The sequence below is a fragment of the Gadus chalcogrammus genome, chromosome 5 (genome assembly GCF_026213295.1).
Source record: "Gadus chalcogrammus isolate NIFS_2021 chromosome 5, NIFS_Gcha_1.0, whole genome shotgun sequence".
Lineage (NCBI taxonomy): Eukaryota > Metazoa > Chordata > Actinopteri > Gadiformes > Gadidae > Gadus > Gadus chalcogrammus.
Genome location: NC_079416.1, coordinates 13,716,061 through 13,733,570, shown reverse-complemented (window position 1 = coordinate 13,733,570; position 17,510 = coordinate 13,716,061). Strand labels below are relative to the sequence as shown.

Below are 17,510 nucleotides of genomic sequence, written 5' to 3'. Positions count from 1 at the left end.
TATAATATGCTTTATTAAGATGAGGTGCATAACCAATTGTTTTGACTCAATGCTGCCACCCATCGATTAACTCAGAAGCTACAACATTTGGTTTCGTCATGTCCGTTCTGTAAGCCTATTGGACATCTCACCACGTAGCTTTTCCGCCGAGAGTTTCAAATTGTTTGATTGGTTCATTTCATGACTTTAAAAATACGAACCGTTGGCTGTGGGCTTTCAGGTGCATTCTTCGGGGCTATTCGTTCGTGTTGCTGTCTGCGTGGAAGCGAACATTACAGAAAACGACAACCGTTACCGTTAATTTAAGGTAGGTTGTTCCATTAAATACAATGCAGAAACAACATTTATCCCGCACTGGTCAATACCGGAGTACGTTAGTTTTAGTGTACGCCTGGATGCTGGGATCATTTGACTTGTGCAATTACCGATACACATGTATTTAGTGTCATCATTATAAAAAGTAAAAGGATTGTCAGACCAAACAATCCTTTTTACTTTTTATAACAATTCAGTTATTGTTTCTTTATTTGAGGCAGCGTTGAAGAAGGCCTTGAAGTTAACTTTATGACGACGTTATGAAGAAATATCGGAATATGAAGCCACATCACAACTTTGTCAATCATCTTTTAATCAGTTTTGGATATACATTCAATACTATCCAATGAACTCCGTAGTGGTACCGAATCGATGTAAAGGATGGACTAGGATTACCTTTTGTCATCATAGACTCACGGCCACTTCAGTAGATGGGCCCAGCTGTGGACACCCATATTGATCCACGGTAAAGATGATTTAAGATACTATTTTTGCATCTGTGTCCCTTCCCAAAGGATGGGTTCCGTTCCTGTCAATGACGAGAACCTCGGTGTCCACCGAGGAGGAAAGCGCACCAGTTCAAGTGACGACATTTTTGCCATTGAACAGCCAACTGGAAGGCAATCTATTCTTCGGCAAACTGAAAATCTACCCAACAAGACTGTGCCAAAGGGTGGAAAGGTTAGCTTGGAGGAGGTCAAAAAACACAATTGTTGTTATTCTGATTTACCTAATGGAATAATACAGGCATTAACACTTTGTAATTGCAATTATGTTAAAAACATGCATATTTTATAATGGAATAATTAACATCTATCATTTTCATTCTACCTAACCTGTTGCTTCTAGGTTTGTTTCCAGACTCCAAGAAGAGACCCAGTCTCTAAAAGAATTCTGTCTCCATCCAAGTCTGTGAAGATGGATAACCTGGTTGAGTGTATGAAGGCGCTCGATTCCTTACGGCTGGATTCAAAGTATGTCCTCAACATAATCTTTTTTATTTTGCTGAAATTTGGGAATTACGGCATATATGTTGGATATTGACCCCTTGATGTGTTTTACCAGCACAACACCGCAAAAGGCGACTGAGACTGTCGCTGGACAAAATAATGGTAAAAAAAATTCACATTTGTTCTTGCTTTTTATTTTGTAGTTAAGCCTGGGATATGTAACCGTATTTGTTTTCCAAACAGACGATTTGTCACATCCTGACGATGAAATGCCCATCAAAAGCACAGGAGGCTATCTGCTGGACTTTGACAATCTCGACACCATGGATCCTTTCTCGGGCTCCAAAAAGTTTGCCTTGTCCCCGACGCGGCCGTCTATTGAAGACCTTCCATTATCCCCAAACCAGCCTGAGGCTGCGTTCCAAGAGGCCGGAGAACCGGAGTCGGCCCTGGACGAGACCCTCCCCTTCAACCGCTCTGTGGAAAACTCCCTGGCTGAAGTAAGCTCCACGGAGAGCAGCGTGGTCACAGTGATGAAGAACTCATGCCTCGAGGACCAGGAATCTTCCATCGCCACCCCTGACAAACAACCGCCTGCCGCAGCGTCTCTGAACGTCACTCAGGAAGACGCTCCGGCCGCCGCCCCATCGGCGGAGGATGCCCCGCTTCACTCCAGAGGCGTCTACAGTATGGACTTTGACTACCTGGACGCCATTGACCCTTTCCAAACCGGCTCAAAGATCCCTGACGATGTGCCCCTCGGCCAACTGCTGCCAGGTCCCTCAGAGGCCTCCCCATTGAAGACCAACCCAGCCCCCTCAGAGGCCTCCCCATTGAAGACCAACCCAGCCCCCTCAGAAGCCTCCCCATTGAAGACCAACCCAGCCCCCTCAGAGACCTCCCCATTGAAGACCAACCCAGCCCCCCCAGAGGCCTCCCCATTGAAGACCAACCCAGCCCCCCCAGAGGCCTCCCCATTGAAGACCAACCCAGCCCCCCCAGAGGCCTCCCCATTGAAGACCAACCCAGCCCCCCCAGAGGCCTCCCCATTGAAGACCAACCCAGGCCCCTCAGAGGCCTCCCCATTGAAGACCAACCCAGCCCCCCAGGAAGCCTCCCCAGTAAAGACCAACCAAGGCCCCCCACAAGCCTCCCCAGTGAAGACCAACCCAGCCCCCCCACAAGCCTCCGAAGTGAAGACCAACTCAGCCCCCCCACAAGCCTCTCCAGTGAAGACCAACCCAGCCTCCCCAGTGACTACCAACCCAGCCCCCTCAGAAGCCTCTCCAGTGAAGACCAACCCAGCCCCCCCACAAGCCTCTCCATTGAAGACCAACCCAGCCCCCCCACAAGCCTCCCCAGTGAAGACCAACCCAGAGAATATCGTAGAAGTGCCAAAGGAGCCATCCACCACGGCGGAGGACAATGGCATTTCAAATGACATCACAAAGGCTCCCGAATCTGAAGCCACAGTAAAACCAGCAGACCCCCCGACCAAGGTAGGGTCCGTCAAACTAGAGTTTAACTTTGACGACGGCGCCGAGGTGAAACTTAAGCCACAACCGAAGAAGTTTGGCAAACGGCCGCCGACTGCGAAGGCGTCCGGGAAAAAGCCTACGCTGGAGGTACGGCCGGCGCCACCGACTGAGCCGTGCGTAGCGGACGTTGGCGTCGAGGTCGACACCCCCCTCCCCAAGGCCACCTACTCCTTTGACTTCGACAAGTTGGATGACCCAAACTTTAATCCTTTCGGTGCAAGCGTAAAAATGGACAACCCATGTGGTGTGAAGTCCAGTCCTGCGGCCAAGGTATCCGCTGTGACCGAGCAGCTGCCCGCCCCCGCGGCGGCGTCCCCACAGCTGGTGACCCGGGCACCCTCACCCTGGTACGGTTCCCTTATTTTTATTTCTGTATTGATTCACATATTTGAAAACGGTGGAACCTTTGCTCAAGTAGGAAAAACTGAAAGACTAATTAGGTTGTGTTTGCTGTCTTTAGCGCTGCAGGTCTCGCCACCAACACGGAAGACAGTTATGTTCATGTAAGGACAGCTCACATAAGCGTACCATTTATGTTTCATAATGCATAGGGCTGCTGAACTATAAGCTACATGTTGCATTTTTAGGTGGAAATTCCCCAGCAAGAGGAACCAATGTCCATCCCAGCCCCAGACCTGGGGCTTCAGCGTGAGGCGGTCTGCCGTATGCCTGAGCCCTCGGACTTTGGCCAGCAACATGACTGGACTTCACAGACTCTCCTGGTGGAAACCAACATGGAGTTTGTGCCAGGATCAACATGTGAGTGTCCTACATTGCGGTCTTGTTTGTGTACTGTGTGTATATATGTCTATGTTCTCTTAATGTGGATGGTAAACATTTTAGAAACTTAAAATCGTTCTGTTGAATAATAAATTGTATGAATTGGTAATGAAATGTTGCTGTCTATTGCTGTGTACTGACCTTGTTTTCTCCCTCCTAGTCATAGCAAGTGACCTCGATGGGCAGATGGATTACCTGGAGCAGTTTGGCTCAGCCAACGTGAGGTTACATTTTGTACTTTGCTTTTGCATCGTGTGTTGCTGCATGGATTCAGTTCTGAATTCCTCCTCTCCTGCTTCACAGTTCAAAGAGTCGGTGTTGAGGAAGCAGTCCCTGTACCTCAAGTTTGACCCACTCATGAGGGAGAGTCCAAAGAAGGCCGGCGCCCCAACTGTCAGCATCAACCCCCCACGGCCTGCAGCCCTGGCCTCTCGGTACGAACCTCCTTCCCATTCTGCTGCTCTCATTACCTCCAGTATTATCTCATAATCACCTTCCTAAGCGTATTCCCTGTCCTTGTGTTTTCACATTAGGTTGGAGTCGGAAAGAACGGTACAACAGCCGCCAACAATGGACGACTTCAAGCTCATTGACGTCCCCGCAGCACGAGTGAGTCACATGATGCTTAAAGAGCCAGTGAACCCAAATTCTTTGAAATGGAATAGTGTTTGAATTCCAGCTGACACCGTGGGTTCCCAGGCTCTCTTAATGTCAGTCTTTTTTCGGTTCGGTGATTCCACGGTGTCAGGTCAAGTGATCGGTTTTTGTTTGGTTTAGATTGAGGTCCAGAACCACACCAGGCTGGAGAGTCTGGTTCTCCCCACCAGCACCGAGGAGGCCATCATCGACGTCCTGAAGTACAGTCAGAAGGACATGGACGCAGCCATAGCCAGGGTCCGGGCAGAGGTAGGCCCGCAAACTAAAACCTTGCTTTGATTCGTTTGGACCGAAACTTGCCCCATTTATTACGAGCAGATTCAAATCATCTTTATTGCAAATTTAGTTAAATGGAGTTCCATTTTGTAATGGCTTTTGTTCAAGTGGTATCTTTATAACTTTTTTGTTGTACTTCATTTTATTTGTGTACTGTTTATATGCTGAGTAACCCCCCCCCCCCCCCCCCCTCATGTAGGCAAAGCAAACGGAGGCGTTGCTGACTTTAAAATATGATAAGCTACACGAGGATCACCACGAGTTGAGGTAATCCCTGCATTCTACATGTGTTTTTGCTAATTTGCTGATGGTCTTTTATTATATATATATATATATATAGCTATTTTTTCCTCTACCGTTGCCATTAGTGGGCGACGTGTCCATCTAGATGTCAGAAGACGCAGATTTTCAAAACGGCTTCTAACTACAAATGACACTCGCACATGGTGGCATAATTTGTCCCCTTTAAATCATATTAAACTGGCTGTAGTACAAATTGATAAAGCTGTCTGTGCAGCTTTTAAATCTCTAATTGTACCCTTTTCTCCCTCCATCCCATAGAAAAGTATTTTCTGGCGTTGAACAAACCATCCCAACGATGATTGGTGAGTCTCTACCCGCCTCTCATTGGGCCCCAGCTTTGAAACACGGCTGATGAGATGGCTCCACAACACGCTTGTGAAGCAGGGTTCAACATTAACCATGGCCCAGGGCCAAGAAAAGTCATTGAACAAACATTCCCACTTCCAACACCACATCACCTGTACATCTTGCAGTTCACATTTAGGCCGCTAAAAATGTATTTTGGCCAGCAATTTTTGGAGCTTGGTGGTGGTCGCTGGGTTCCAGTACTTAAAATGTGAGTGTCTATCCCTGGTCTAACTATCTGTGTCCCCCAGCGGATTGGAAGGGGCAGCGGGAGCGGGACCGCGCCCAGGCCCAGGCCAAGCTGAACAGTGCCCTGGCGGAGAAGGAGCAGGTGTCCCAGGAGCTCAGCGCCCTGGATAGCTCCTTCTCAGAGCTCTTTAAGAGGCTGGAGAAGTACAAGGTGGCCCTGGGGAGCTACAAGAAGGTCAGCACCCCAAGGCCTGCCCCCCCTCTGCCAGTGTTCCCTCAAAAAGGGGTCACACCGTGTTAACGCGTATCGTTTCACCTCCTAGAACGAGGAGACCCTCAAAGGCTGTGCCCAGGAGTACCTGGTGCGGATCAGGAAGGAGGAGCAGCGCTACCAGACCCTGAAGTCCTACACTGAGGAGAAGATCAGCAAGTAAGAGCCGGTGTTTCACCGACATGCATCCAGCAGTGGAACAGCGCCGCCGCTGGACTACCAGTGGCACTGCGGTCAGCCATGCAAACTAAGCTGTTTATTTTTTTGGAGAAATCATGTTTGGCGTACCAATACTATTTGTTTTATTTATAAACTTATATCATAGGTGCCTCACATACCCCCCCACCCACAATATTGTGGAAAAATACTGAACCGCAAAATAGAGGGCATGATGATACTGTTGGGGGCATCGTCCCATGATTTGCTCCGGACTTGAAGTAAGGAGCATGCAGAGTTAATGCAGCACAAGGGACTTCAATACAGAAAGTAGCTTAAATATTTGATTGTATAGACGGGACCCACCGTGTTATGATCCCAGAAGTTGGGATGGTGACACATCTTCGACTGAACACTGCCTTTTCACAAACATTAATGCCAGAAAATCAGCTCTGTGCACACGCATATCAATACTGTGCATTATGCACATCAAGATGGTGCACCTCACACGCATACACACAAAGCAGCACTGCTGCTGGATGGAAACGGAGGGGAAACACTTGATACGCCATCAAGTGTGTCTAGTACCGGCGTTCTGCTTCTACTATACTGTGGGTGTGTGTTGGTGTGGGTGTGTGTAGATCAATGAGATGTTTGTGTTGTCCTCAGGGCTAATGAGGAAACGGGGGAGGTGCGTTCACGGCTCAAGGCCGAGGTGTCCGGACTTCAAGCCCAACTGCGCAGGGAGCAGCTCAAGTCTCAGGCCCTGGAGAGCAACTACGATCAGAAGGTGAGCCCGCGCACCAGGACTCCTGAGGGTGTCGTCGGAAACGTCTGTGGATGCTGATGTGTGCTTTGTCTTCCAGGTGAAGGAGGTGGTCGAACTCACCAACCTGTGTGACGAACTCATTGCCAAAGTCCAGACGGGCTGACAACCTTGTCCTTCTTTTTCATCATTGTTTGTCTTATATTCATGTCTTTATAGAATATTTTTTAAATTAATAAACTAGATATTGCTGAATTGAATGAAACGAAATAATCTTAAAATCTAATATTGATTTTAAGATTTTACTCTTGGGAGTATCATTTCTTCTCTTCTAACCCTGTTTCTCTATACTGTCAGAAGTTTTCATCTCTTTGTAAGTCTGTTTTACACGTGCTGCATACTTGATTATAATAAAGCTGTTAAAGAATGAGATTTTGTTGTTCATTCATGTTTGGGGCTGCATCACCTCAAGGTGGCAGTGTTGCCTTACTGTGAAACAGTGAATGCATAATTGTATTCAGCACAATACATAAAAGTTGAGGTCATCTCACAGAGGGGTAAAACGAAGCCTATTCAATGTATACATGTGTTGGATCATGTTGAGCCTTTCAGAGGGGAGATCAACCATCTATTCAACCTATAGTCTTCCATCTGGAGCTCATCCCCGGCTCGCAGTACTTACTAATGCAAAACAAGAGCAGGCCGACACAATGCTGCCCTTCTTTGCCCCGTCACAGCGGCCTCGCAGCGGGACAATGCACTTCCTAAACGGTGAAAGCAAATCCTAGCTGGATAGGAGGTGAATGAGGTGCTGGACCGCGCGGAGGCGAGGGCACCGATTCACTTTCTTAAACAGGAGGGAGGGAAAGATGCGGGAAGACGGGTGTCGCCTTGCAGGGTGGGTCCATCCCTCATGTGAAGGGGACTGTGAGGGTCCTCTATTTGAACAGTATCTATTCACCTGAGCTATCTCTCCCACTGATTGCTGGCTGCCCCCTGTGTCACCCTCTTCAGACCAGTCCGGCCCGTCTCTTCTTGCCCAGTATGAATGGAGGCTGGGCTGCTTGTCTTCCCACTGGTGTTTATCTATTGGGGGTTGTTGCCGTCACAAACGCAAAATCCACACCTGGACCGCTTGGAGATGAAAACAGGAGTTCTGATCCTGATGTGAACAGGTGGGAACAAAACAGGTTTGAGTCTGTTGTGTAAAGAACTCATGAGGCTTTCACTAGCCGGCTCAAAAGAAGGATGAATGAGTTTCAAGTCATTTAATCGAACGGCTAAATCATCAAAATAGATGATTTAGATTTTATACTTGAGTAAATGTATAATACAAGATTGTCATACAACAAATTAAAATACCTACAGTAAACATTTCCATATACATGTGATTACTCTATCTTGACAAAAATACTCAAATATATACTATACAGGACTACAGTATACTTTAATAAACTTACAATGATGTGTAAAATGCATAACTCTGAAAAATAAACTATTGATACATTTTCTTATTAAAATAAATTAAATACGACTCAATTTGGATATAAACAACTAGAGCTTCATAAATTGGTTGGGTAGGGTTGCAGTCCAAAACACTTTCTACCCTGGCTGGTAATCATTTGACGGGGAAAACATTTGATGTTCTTGCTCAACTAACTGAAGAAGGTCATGGAGAATGTAGATGGTGTCTAATCACACAACATGGAAACACATTTTTTATTCTATCCCTTGCAGTCCTAGGGTTCACATACATCTAAAGAGGGCTAAATTCTGTTTTGTGAGGATAGTGGTAGGCGTTTAACATACGGGCATTACAAACACCATGTCACGCTAACAAAGGGATACCTGAGAAGGAGCATTAAACCAGCCCTTTTTGTAAAAATATTCAGTACCATTTGAATTACCTCGACCATGGAGCATGCACAGAGTTATGGAAGTGAACAGCTTAAAGGAGCCCTTTTGAACTTCACTTGAGCAGAAGGTGGAAAAACCCACTAGACACACCAACAGGAATCCATCGACCTCTTAGCATTGATTCGTCTGCTTCTGGAAACACACACGAGACACAGCACCGACTCCTTTAGTGCACCGGAGGAATCCAATGTTTTTCTCTTTAGTGGTGTGACCATGGTGACGAGCAGGGAAGGGAAAGCAGCGAACCTGACGCGTTGTATCACTGACCACCAACATGTCAATCACAGGACCGCTCGCTCGGACGCACAGCCATCAATGCCCCGCTGCAGCAAGACTTTGGCACAGATTTGGTAAAGGTGTCTATAAAAACAAAGGAGGGAGCTTTGCCCTGGTGGGTTTGAGACCTCCAGAGCTGGTGTGGGTTCACTAGACCACAGCGGTCCCTGTGACAGAGCGGGGGGGGGTTAACACTGGTAATGGATGTGCTGATGCTGGTGCACCTTGCCGTCCACGTGGGAGTGTGTGTGAGTGTGTATGTCCGTGTAGATCTTGGGGTAGATCTTGGTGGCCAGCCCCGAGCTGCCCTGGCCCAGCAGGAGCTGCTGCTGCTGCTGGGCCAGGTACTCCTCGTAGTTCATGGAGCCCACGGAGCACTCCTTCTCGGGGCTGGAGGAGCCGGACGAGGGGGCGGCGCAGCCTCTCTCCCGGTCCCGGTAAGCCAGCCGGGGGTGTGGGCCATGCAGGCCCTGGGGGGCCGGGGGGCCGGGCGGCGGGCAGTGCTTCTTGTTCTGACAGAACCACAGCAGCACCACGCCCAGGATGAACACCAGGCCGGCGGGGATGCCGATGATCACGGGCCAGGGCAGCGAGTTGGAGGACGGGGCGAAGATGGGCGGGGTGGGAGGCTTGGTGTCTGGGGGAGGAGAGGTCAGGGGAGAGGAGGGGTGAGGACGCATGAGGGCATCTGTTGAATCTGATGCTGCGGGGCCAAAAAAATGACATCTCTAGTCGTGTGTTCAAAATGCCTTCCATGTAAAATAAACAGGTTTCTCTTGAAATTAAAAAAGACAGAAACCAGTTACGCAGAATGTAAAATAAAAGGTTTCACCCCCAAAAATGTCGTTGTTTTGTTCACCTTATACCTCCAATCACAAAATATCACAAATAGCAACAGTAGACGGTTGAATTCATCACCACGCTGCACTCACCTGGTAGCACGGTGAGGAAGGCGCTGCGGAAGTTGTAGCCCATGGTGTTGGCGCCCAGGCAGATGTACATGCCGGCGTCCTCCTCCTTGGCTCTGGTGATCAGCAGCTTGTTGAGGTAGGAGCCGTCGGGCCGCGACCACACCTCCCCGGTGGGCAGCACCACGAAGTGGTCGTCGCCCACCTCGATGGTGGTGTTGTAGCGGCTCTCCTCGTGCGTTTCCACCCGCTTCAGCCACTGGATGACGGGCTTGACGTCGCTGCGCACCTTGCACTGGAAGGAGGTGGTGCCCCCATAGTCCACCGTGGTGTTGACCGGGTGCGTGCCCGTCAGCACCGGCTTGGAGTTGGTTCGCTCTGTGGGGGGGGGGGGGGGGGGAGAGAGGGATCGCCATGGTTAGGATGCCCCCGTCATGGGTGTGACACGGCGGGCCTTCTGCGTGGAGACCGGGGCGGTACAGTTACCCGCCCCGGGCTCACGGCTTGTAATTGACAGAGAGGCAGAAAACCACATGTAACACAAGGAGGACGTGTGATTAGTTTCCGTCTCTCTCTGCTCCTGGTTGTGCTGAACACATTTCTCATGAGGAGGAAGGGGGGTTCTGGGGGTTTGGCAGACAGCTGGTCTTTAATCAGCTCCAGATTGGGTGGAGGGTCCCTGGGTTGAAAAGCCTCTCTCTCCCCGCCCCCCTCCCGACAATAACCCCCACCACCAGAACATAAGGCCTCACTCAGACCTGCCTGCTCAGTAGGATTCTAATATACGCGATTACACACATGCATCCATACGCGTAAACCTGACCGAACTTGGACGTCTCAGTCGAGCCTCCACCGCAGGCGAAGGCTCGACTTTGATCCCCTCGAGCTCCGGCTTTAAGTTGCTTATGGCCACGTTTGCGTTACATTGCAACGCATTTGTTATTCCCTTCAAACATCTAAGATTGGTTTCCAGCGCGGTCCACACCAGACCCACCGTGTCCAAGGACAGCCGACCTCCTCCGTTTGTTAAGAAGCATGTGTACAGGTGAGGACATCTGTCCTGAGCGTGTGAGGCCTCAGTTCTCAGGGACCAATACCGCTGGGGATCCAAACCGGCAACCCCCCAGGATGGAGGGACTGCCGAGCGCTCTGACTGTGCTTTCACAGCAGAACACTTTTGTGATATCAGAGGAGGAGGGGCTCTCTTGGGAACAGAAACGTTTCCCTACGCCATTTCATTGTCAACCATCGCCGAGACAACCAGCACTACGAGTTTTTACTTGTTATGGGAGTACAAGAGACGTTGGAGAACTCAACGCGGTCTTTTAGGTTTCATCATTATCATCCGGATGCGTACACAGCTTTTGGCCGTGATATTTTATATTATATAGGTAGTATAGAAAATCTCATAGATATTATAGAGCTCCGGGAGTCCACAAACGGCAACATTCACTTCGCCTCGGTGTTGCGGTTCAATCTGGACTTCAGGGATTGAACGCCGATATGCTGTCACGACAAAATATTTTAACTTGTGCGAGTTGAATCCCATGAATTTCACGTGAACCAGGTATTCAGCCAGCGCCGCTGATCAATTCGCGCCGCAGATTTTTCAGCTGAAAAATGTGCCTCTTTGCAATGACTTCGTAGAGATTGGCGTCGCGTCTTCATTTTTGGTGTGAACGTCCTTTGAGGCTCATTAACCCAAAGGACAGCCTGCACATCAGGTTGGCGGCCTCGGCGCTCCCTAAGGCGCTGGGGTCGGGGCGGTCCCTCCAGCCACAGGGTACTTACGTATGACCTCCACCTTGTAGGTGGCGTTGATCTCCCCGGCGCGGTTGGACACCCTGCAGGTGTAGCGGCCGCTCTGCTCGGCGGTCAGCCCCCGCAGGCTCAGGGTCCACTTCTTCTGCCGGCCCGCCCCCACCTCCCGCTCCGTCAGCCGCCGCTCCTCCTTCAGCCACACGATGTCCGGCCGCGGGTTCCCGCTCGCCGCGCACTTCAGACGCACCGAGCTGCCCACCGGCCGGGCGATCACACGCTTCCTCATCTTGGCGGGCTGCGTGAAGCGGGGGCGGGCTTTAGGGAGAGAGAGAGGGAGAGAGAGAGGGGGGAGAGAGAGGGAGAGAGAGAGGGAGAGAGAGAGAGAGAGAGAGAGAGAGAGAGAGAGAGAGAGAGAGAGAGAGAGAGAGAGAGAGAGAGAGAGATGGAGAGAGGGGGGGGTGAAAGGCAGAGGGAGAGAGGGGGGGAGAGAAAAGGGAGAGAGAGAGGGGGGGAGAGAGAATGTGAGAGACAGGGAGAGAGAGAGAGAGGGAGAGAGCGAGGGGGGAGAGGGAGAGGGAGAGGAGAGAGAGAGAGAGGGAGAGAGGAGAGAGAGAGGGAGAGAGAGAGGGAGAGAGCGAGCGAGGGGGGAGAGGGAGAGGGGGATTGAAAGGGAGATGGAGAGAGAGAGGGGGAGGGAAGAGGGAGAGGAGGGAGAGAGAGAGAGAGAGAGAGAGAGAGAGAGAGAGAGAGAGAGAGAGAGAGAGAGAGAGAGAGAGATGGATGGATGGATGGAGAGGGAGAGGGAGAGGGAGAGGGAGAGGGAGAGGGAGAGGGAGATTTATTCCAATGAGGCGCTATGGGTAGTTTTAGTGCTTCCATAAAGAAAAACCGCATCAAACATAAACTCCTTAGCCTCTTCTCACAAAGAGGTCCTCTCTCGACTCTCTTGGTGGAAAACACATTGGCTTTGAGGAGGAAGACTTGGTGCGCAGAAACAGCTGTCTGGCAGCCGCTAACGATCAATAATTAAGGCTTTCCGGCCTGAGCAGCGTTAATTATTTGGTCGGATCTGGGGAATCTGACACAAAGATATTTGGCCTCGCTACATCGGAATTGGCAGCGTTTGTCTCCGTTTGTCCTGTTTGCTCATGTCGGTGATATCCATTCATCCATTGAAGGTAAATAACAATGCTCTCCTCCCCGGGCCCTCAGACGGTCTCACTAATGCCCCAGCCTTGATGGCAGATGTTCTTACCTAGTTTCCCCAACACGCTATCCGGCCCAACGTCCGAATGTGGTCCAGCGGGTCCCCCGGGTCTGGATTTATCAGAACCAGAGTCATCTGTTGGCACAGGGGGAGGGCAGGTGGTAATGAAAGGCTGCACAACACGTCAACATGCTATTAATCCCCAGCAGAGCACAAACACACAACAAAGAGGAGCGCACATCAAACCGCGCCGAGCGAGGAATGCTGTGTAGTAATAAAGAACTCTAATTGCCGTGCGTAATCACAGCGTATCCCGTTCCCGATGACAGACAGCATGAGGTAATCTCCCATTGATTTCATAGCAGTAAACCCTCCGTGGCCTTTCAGGGCTGTCGCTGTCTAGCCAAGCTGTCAGTGGTTGGCTGTACCGCTCAGTAAATACCTTAAAGACACTAACGGGTCATTAGCAGCTTCGCCCCAGAGGAACCCTCCAGCGGCCATTTTGTGGGAATTCGTTTCAATGTGGGGTTTTGGATTTCGACCGGTCAGGTTTTTGGTAAACGGGTCGGCAGGTCGTGGCAGCTTTATGAAGCAAGCCCTTTTAAAGCTCTTAATGAACGCTCATCTCGCTTTAGTCCTATGGGTTAATTCGTTTGATATGATCTTTAGCTGGAAAAGTAGAGCTTAACAATGGAAATAACGTCCCGTGAGGTCGTCTTTGCTCGATCCAAATCATTTCAGCGTTTCCTGCCCGTCTCCCCTAAGCCGGCTGTGCTGAGCTTAAGGTCGTAGCCTGTAGCATTGGGGAGTAATGTGATCAGTTTTCATAACCCCGGTTCCAGCGGACAGCTGTGGGCTTTATGTCACGGGCTGACATAATGCAGCGGAGCTAAGACAGGGCTTAAAATATAATATGAAGAGACTAGCTAACGGACGTTTATTCACCGGGTCACAGCGATGATGAAATCAGGGGCTCTATGGGGGAGGGGGGGGGGGGACCCTCGGACTCGATCGCCCAAGGTATCTAGCAGACGCTTTTATCCAAAGCGTCTTAAAGTAAGTACATTTGTCAGAAGAAAGAGAAACAATATATCGCTGTCGGTACAGTAAGGATGTTCTTAGAACCAAGTGGCATGCACTAGTAAGTCGCAAGTTCAACCCATTCCCTGCATACAACAAATGTATCTAGGATAAGATGAGACACAATGCTAAGTAGTGTTTTTTAAGTGCCAGGATGTACAACATACAATACATTAAGTGCCAGGACGTAAAACATACAATAGTTGCGTACATTAAGCGCCAGGACGTAAAACATACAATATGTGCATAAGAGTGTGTGTAAAAAAAGTGCGTAAAATATCCCCTCCACCAGGACCGGTGCGGCCCTCAGCTCCCTCAGGCCGGGGCGACGCTCCCTGATACAGCGGGGCGGCGGGCCCAGGTAGAGGGGCCAGATGTGACTCCTAACCCCCCCCCCCCCCCCCCCCCCTCTGGTGGTGCCGCCCTCCCGGCCCGACCCCCACCCCACCCCTCAGAGCTCTCCAGGGTCTCCGCCCGGGCACAGACCCTCCATTGTGCGTCCCCTGCCCCACCAGGCGCAGCCATGATGTCATGGCTATTTGAGGGGGCTTTAACTAGCCAACTATAATAACCCATTCCTCTAAAAAGCAGCCTGCGCTGGAAGAAACATCTCTCTGTTGCTCCGCATTCCTCCCGGTTCCTGAACCTCCCAATCCAAACACGGCGCGCTCCCACACTGCCCCAGTTTGCTTTTTGATTTTTAGTTTGGAATCTATTTCCTCCCTACTTAATGTCAATTCTGGCGAACAATGAGGCTCTTTTATAACGTCTATAACTAACCGTATCCCAAGACGCTATTGTCCTCCAACAATGTTGGCTCAGCGCTGGACCCTCCGACCGGTGGGGGGGGATCACCTCAAGCCTATGAAATAATTTATACTTCTGGTTATCTTTGTTATTCCTACACTGAGGCTGAGTGGCCTTCCAGCTAACGGCCCCGTGTGTCTCCTCCCGTTGCCCGGGAACGAAACCCGAAGAAGGCCTTAACCTCTGCTGAAACCTCCTTAAGCGAGCGCGCGGTAAAAACCAGCGCGGCTATTAATTACATAAAAGTCATCGCAATTGACGTAGCCACGAACAAGGCTCCCCTGTCCGGCTCTAAACCAGCATCAGCTGCCGTCGCCATCGGCTACAGTCCATTCATACGAGCAGACCATGTTGTTTTAAAGGCCGACGCCATTCAATACCTTTTCATTCACAAATCAAGCCCCAGGAAACGGCGGCCGTGGCCTCGTGGGGCTGCTGAATCACAGAGAAGGGGGCCGTGATTTGTGGGCTCCAATGAGCTCCAGATGTTGTTGGGGACAATCTAATGTCCAGAGGAGGAGAGGGAGGAGAGGAGAGGGGAGCAGGGAGGAGAACGGAGAGGGCTAGCCTAACGACATATCCAGAGGTATATAATGTTAAGATAATCCAAAGACGTGTGTTATGAAAAATGGACACCTAATGACAGTAAGTCGAGCAGTCTCAATTAGAAAGCCATCATCTGTGGTCATAAGAGTCTTTTCCACCGCCCACAGCCGAGGACAGAGTGGTCCTGTATGGTGTTGTCATGTGTGGGTCAGTGGGATGGCCAGAGAGCCGGAGGGGCGGAGCCAGGGGGCGGGGCCGGGGGGCGGGGCCTGGCGGTAGTGGGGGTCAGTTGTCAGGAGACCACCCCAAACAGGGCCCAAACAGCCAGCTGGGGGGGATTGAGGAGGCGCCATGTTGCAGTGGCCGGCCAGATTCTTCAGATAGCTCAGGGGAGGACAGCGTGTCCACTGGCAGATGGAGGCAGAGGAATATCGTCTCCCCCCCCCCAACCCCCACCCCCCAACACTTCCTTACATCACCCTGCATAGCTCTGACTGACTCTTTCACTCCTCAGTCTCTCTGCGTTTCTTGGCGTCTCCTCCTCTCACTGCTCTCCTCCGAGCGGCCTCCGCTCCCCCGGTCCCAGACGGAGCAGCCGCGTAATGTTTTTAGAGTATGCTGTGCTTGCCTTGATGTTGAAGGCCGGCCAGAATCTAGCCGCCAATACCCCCCCCCCCCCCCCCCCCCCCCCCCCAAGTGGGGTTGTGGGGGCGGTCCCTGATCCAGTAAAAATAATAAACTGACATGATGTATGCAGGGTCTGCGCTGGAAGCTACCCCTCATTTAGAGCCTTTTAAAAAAATATTGGCCCCCAGAACCCCCCCCCCCCCCCCCAAGCCCTCCGGTTCCCCCGGCAGCTTAACGAGCTCCCCGCCGCTGTTAGCAGGCAGCGGCAGCAGCATTCAAATGCTGCTGGCAATTAGCTGACTCAAGCCTAACGGAAAGTGTTACCCGTGTTGACGGTGCCCCGTTTGGCCGAGAGACGGAGGTTTTCTCAAGCCCTGACTTCAGTCCTGTTACTGTTTCGAAGCAGAACCCCAAGCCCCCCCCCCCCCCCTCCTCCCCGACCCCCGTTCAATCTGGTTCCTACTGGAGAAAGCTATGCCCCCCCCCCCCCCCCCCCCCCCTCCCCGACCCCCGTTCAATCTGGTTCCTACTGGAGAAAGCTATGCCGCCCCCCCCCCCCCCCCCCCCTCCCTAATGGAACAATCATCTAGGAAAACAAACGCTGAGCTGATGGCTGCCAGTCCCTGGCTGCTGGGCCGACCTATGAAGGAGCCGAAACAGGGGGCCTTATGTGTGTGTGTGTGTGTGTGTGTGTGTGTGTGTGTGTGTGTGTGTGTGTGTGTGTGTGTGTGTGTGTGTGTGTGTGTGTGTGTGTGTGTTTGGGTGTGTGTGTGTGTGTGTGTGTGTGTGTGTGTGTGTGTGTGTGTGTGTGTGTGTGTGTGTGTGTGTGTGTGTGTGTGTGTGTGTGTGTGTGCGCGTGCGTGTGTATGTCTGTCTGTGTGTATGTGCGCGCCCATGAAAGGTTTTTTATGCATTTACTACAACCAAACAACCCAAAGGAACTTCAACCAATCAGGGGTTAGGGTTAGCTCTTGGGATCCGTGGGATGAGCTCTTCTGCCGCTAATTCCACTGATAACAATAATAAAGGCTCGTTAAAGACAAACAACTCTGTTGGAATTTAGTCCTGATTTACTGACAGCAGAGCAAAGCAAACTGCCAGGCAAGGTTGAAACCATCTGCAATAAAGAAAACAGCAGTAACTGCCAGTTGCAACAGAGCGCGTGAAGTCATATAGCGTCCATTGAAGCCTCCTCAGTCCCACAGCACTGGGAGCCAAAGGAGATGAATCATCTGTCACTAAGCGCACCGCAGGACTGCAGGGAGAAAGATGTTATCTATCGTTGGACAAATCGACTGTGATTTATACGTCCTTTAATACGTGTGTTTGTCTCTCTGTTGGAGCGTGAAGAGTCGTCGAACAAGATGTTGAATCTGTGTAACTTATATCGCTTATTCTTCTCTCTTGCTGGCCTATCCACAACATGTATCATGTATTATATGACGCCAGGTTTAAACGTTGTTAAAAAGGGAGTTCAGTGTGCTCCAAATGTAAATAATCTGATTTCTTAATACATGCCATATGACAGAACTGTATGTGAACTTTGAGCTTTGTAACTGTCCTGCAAAATCTCTATCTGCAACGTTTCACTGTAGCACAATATGCTCTTTGTAGTGCTGAGATATGATGTGTCTACTTGTGAACAAGACCTTAGCCCACAGCCAGTAAGTCTGCTATCCGAAGGACATGAGGCAAAACGTTGTTTTTTTTGTTGTGTAGCTGTATCTGTCTCTAGTCATGCAGAGGTCAGCCATGGCCGCGCGAGAAGATACAAAAGTGCATCACGTTACAAACCCTCTCATCTCCCTCGCTCCTGCTCAAATCAAACTCTACTG

General features: G+C 50.6%; 2 protein-coding genes across 3 annotated transcripts in view; one reads left to right on the top strand and one right to left on the bottom strand.

Moving 5' to 3' along the window:
• Positions 1–176: 176 nt before the first annotated feature.
• Positions 177–6,996, top strand: tacc3 (transforming, acidic coiled-coil containing protein 3). Of its 2 annotated transcripts, XM_056589706.1 has the most exons (18): positions 177–307; positions 831–996; positions 1,165–1,289; positions 1,381–1,427; positions 1,509–2,042; positions 2,079–3,150; positions 3,264–3,306; positions 3,391–3,562; positions 3,744–3,802; positions 3,887–4,017; positions 4,117–4,192; positions 4,361–4,489; positions 4,716–4,783; positions 5,078–5,121; positions 5,416–5,588; positions 5,677–5,783; positions 6,450–6,570; positions 6,647–6,996. In XM_056589706.1, exons 2-18 carry the CDS (start codon positions 832–834, stop codon positions 6,710–6,712), a joined length of 3,132 nt encoding a protein of 1,043 aa, XP_056445681.1. In that variant the 5' UTR covers positions 177–307; position 831; the 3' UTR covers positions 6,713–6,996. The 2 variants fall into 2 exon arrangements, with proteins under 2 accessions (XP_056445681.1, XP_056445680.1); XM_056589705.1 differs by having other exon boundaries at positions 1,509–3,150.
• Positions 6,007–17,510, bottom strand: part of LOC130382100 (fibroblast growth factor receptor-like 1) — a 32,329-nt gene continuing 20,825 nt past the window's right edge. Inside the window, exons 4-7 of the mRNA XM_056589709.1 lie at positions 12,664–12,750; positions 11,439–11,723; positions 9,672–10,025; positions 6,007–9,376 (exon numbers count right to left, since the gene is read on the bottom strand). Of these exons, the coding sequence (XP_056445684.1) occupies positions 8,928–9,376; positions 9,672–10,025; positions 11,439–11,723; positions 12,664–12,750 (1,175 nt within the window). The 3' untranslated portion in view covers positions 6,007–8,927. The remainder of the gene's footprint in view (positions 9,377–9,671; positions 10,026–11,438; positions 11,724–12,663; positions 12,751–17,510) is intronic.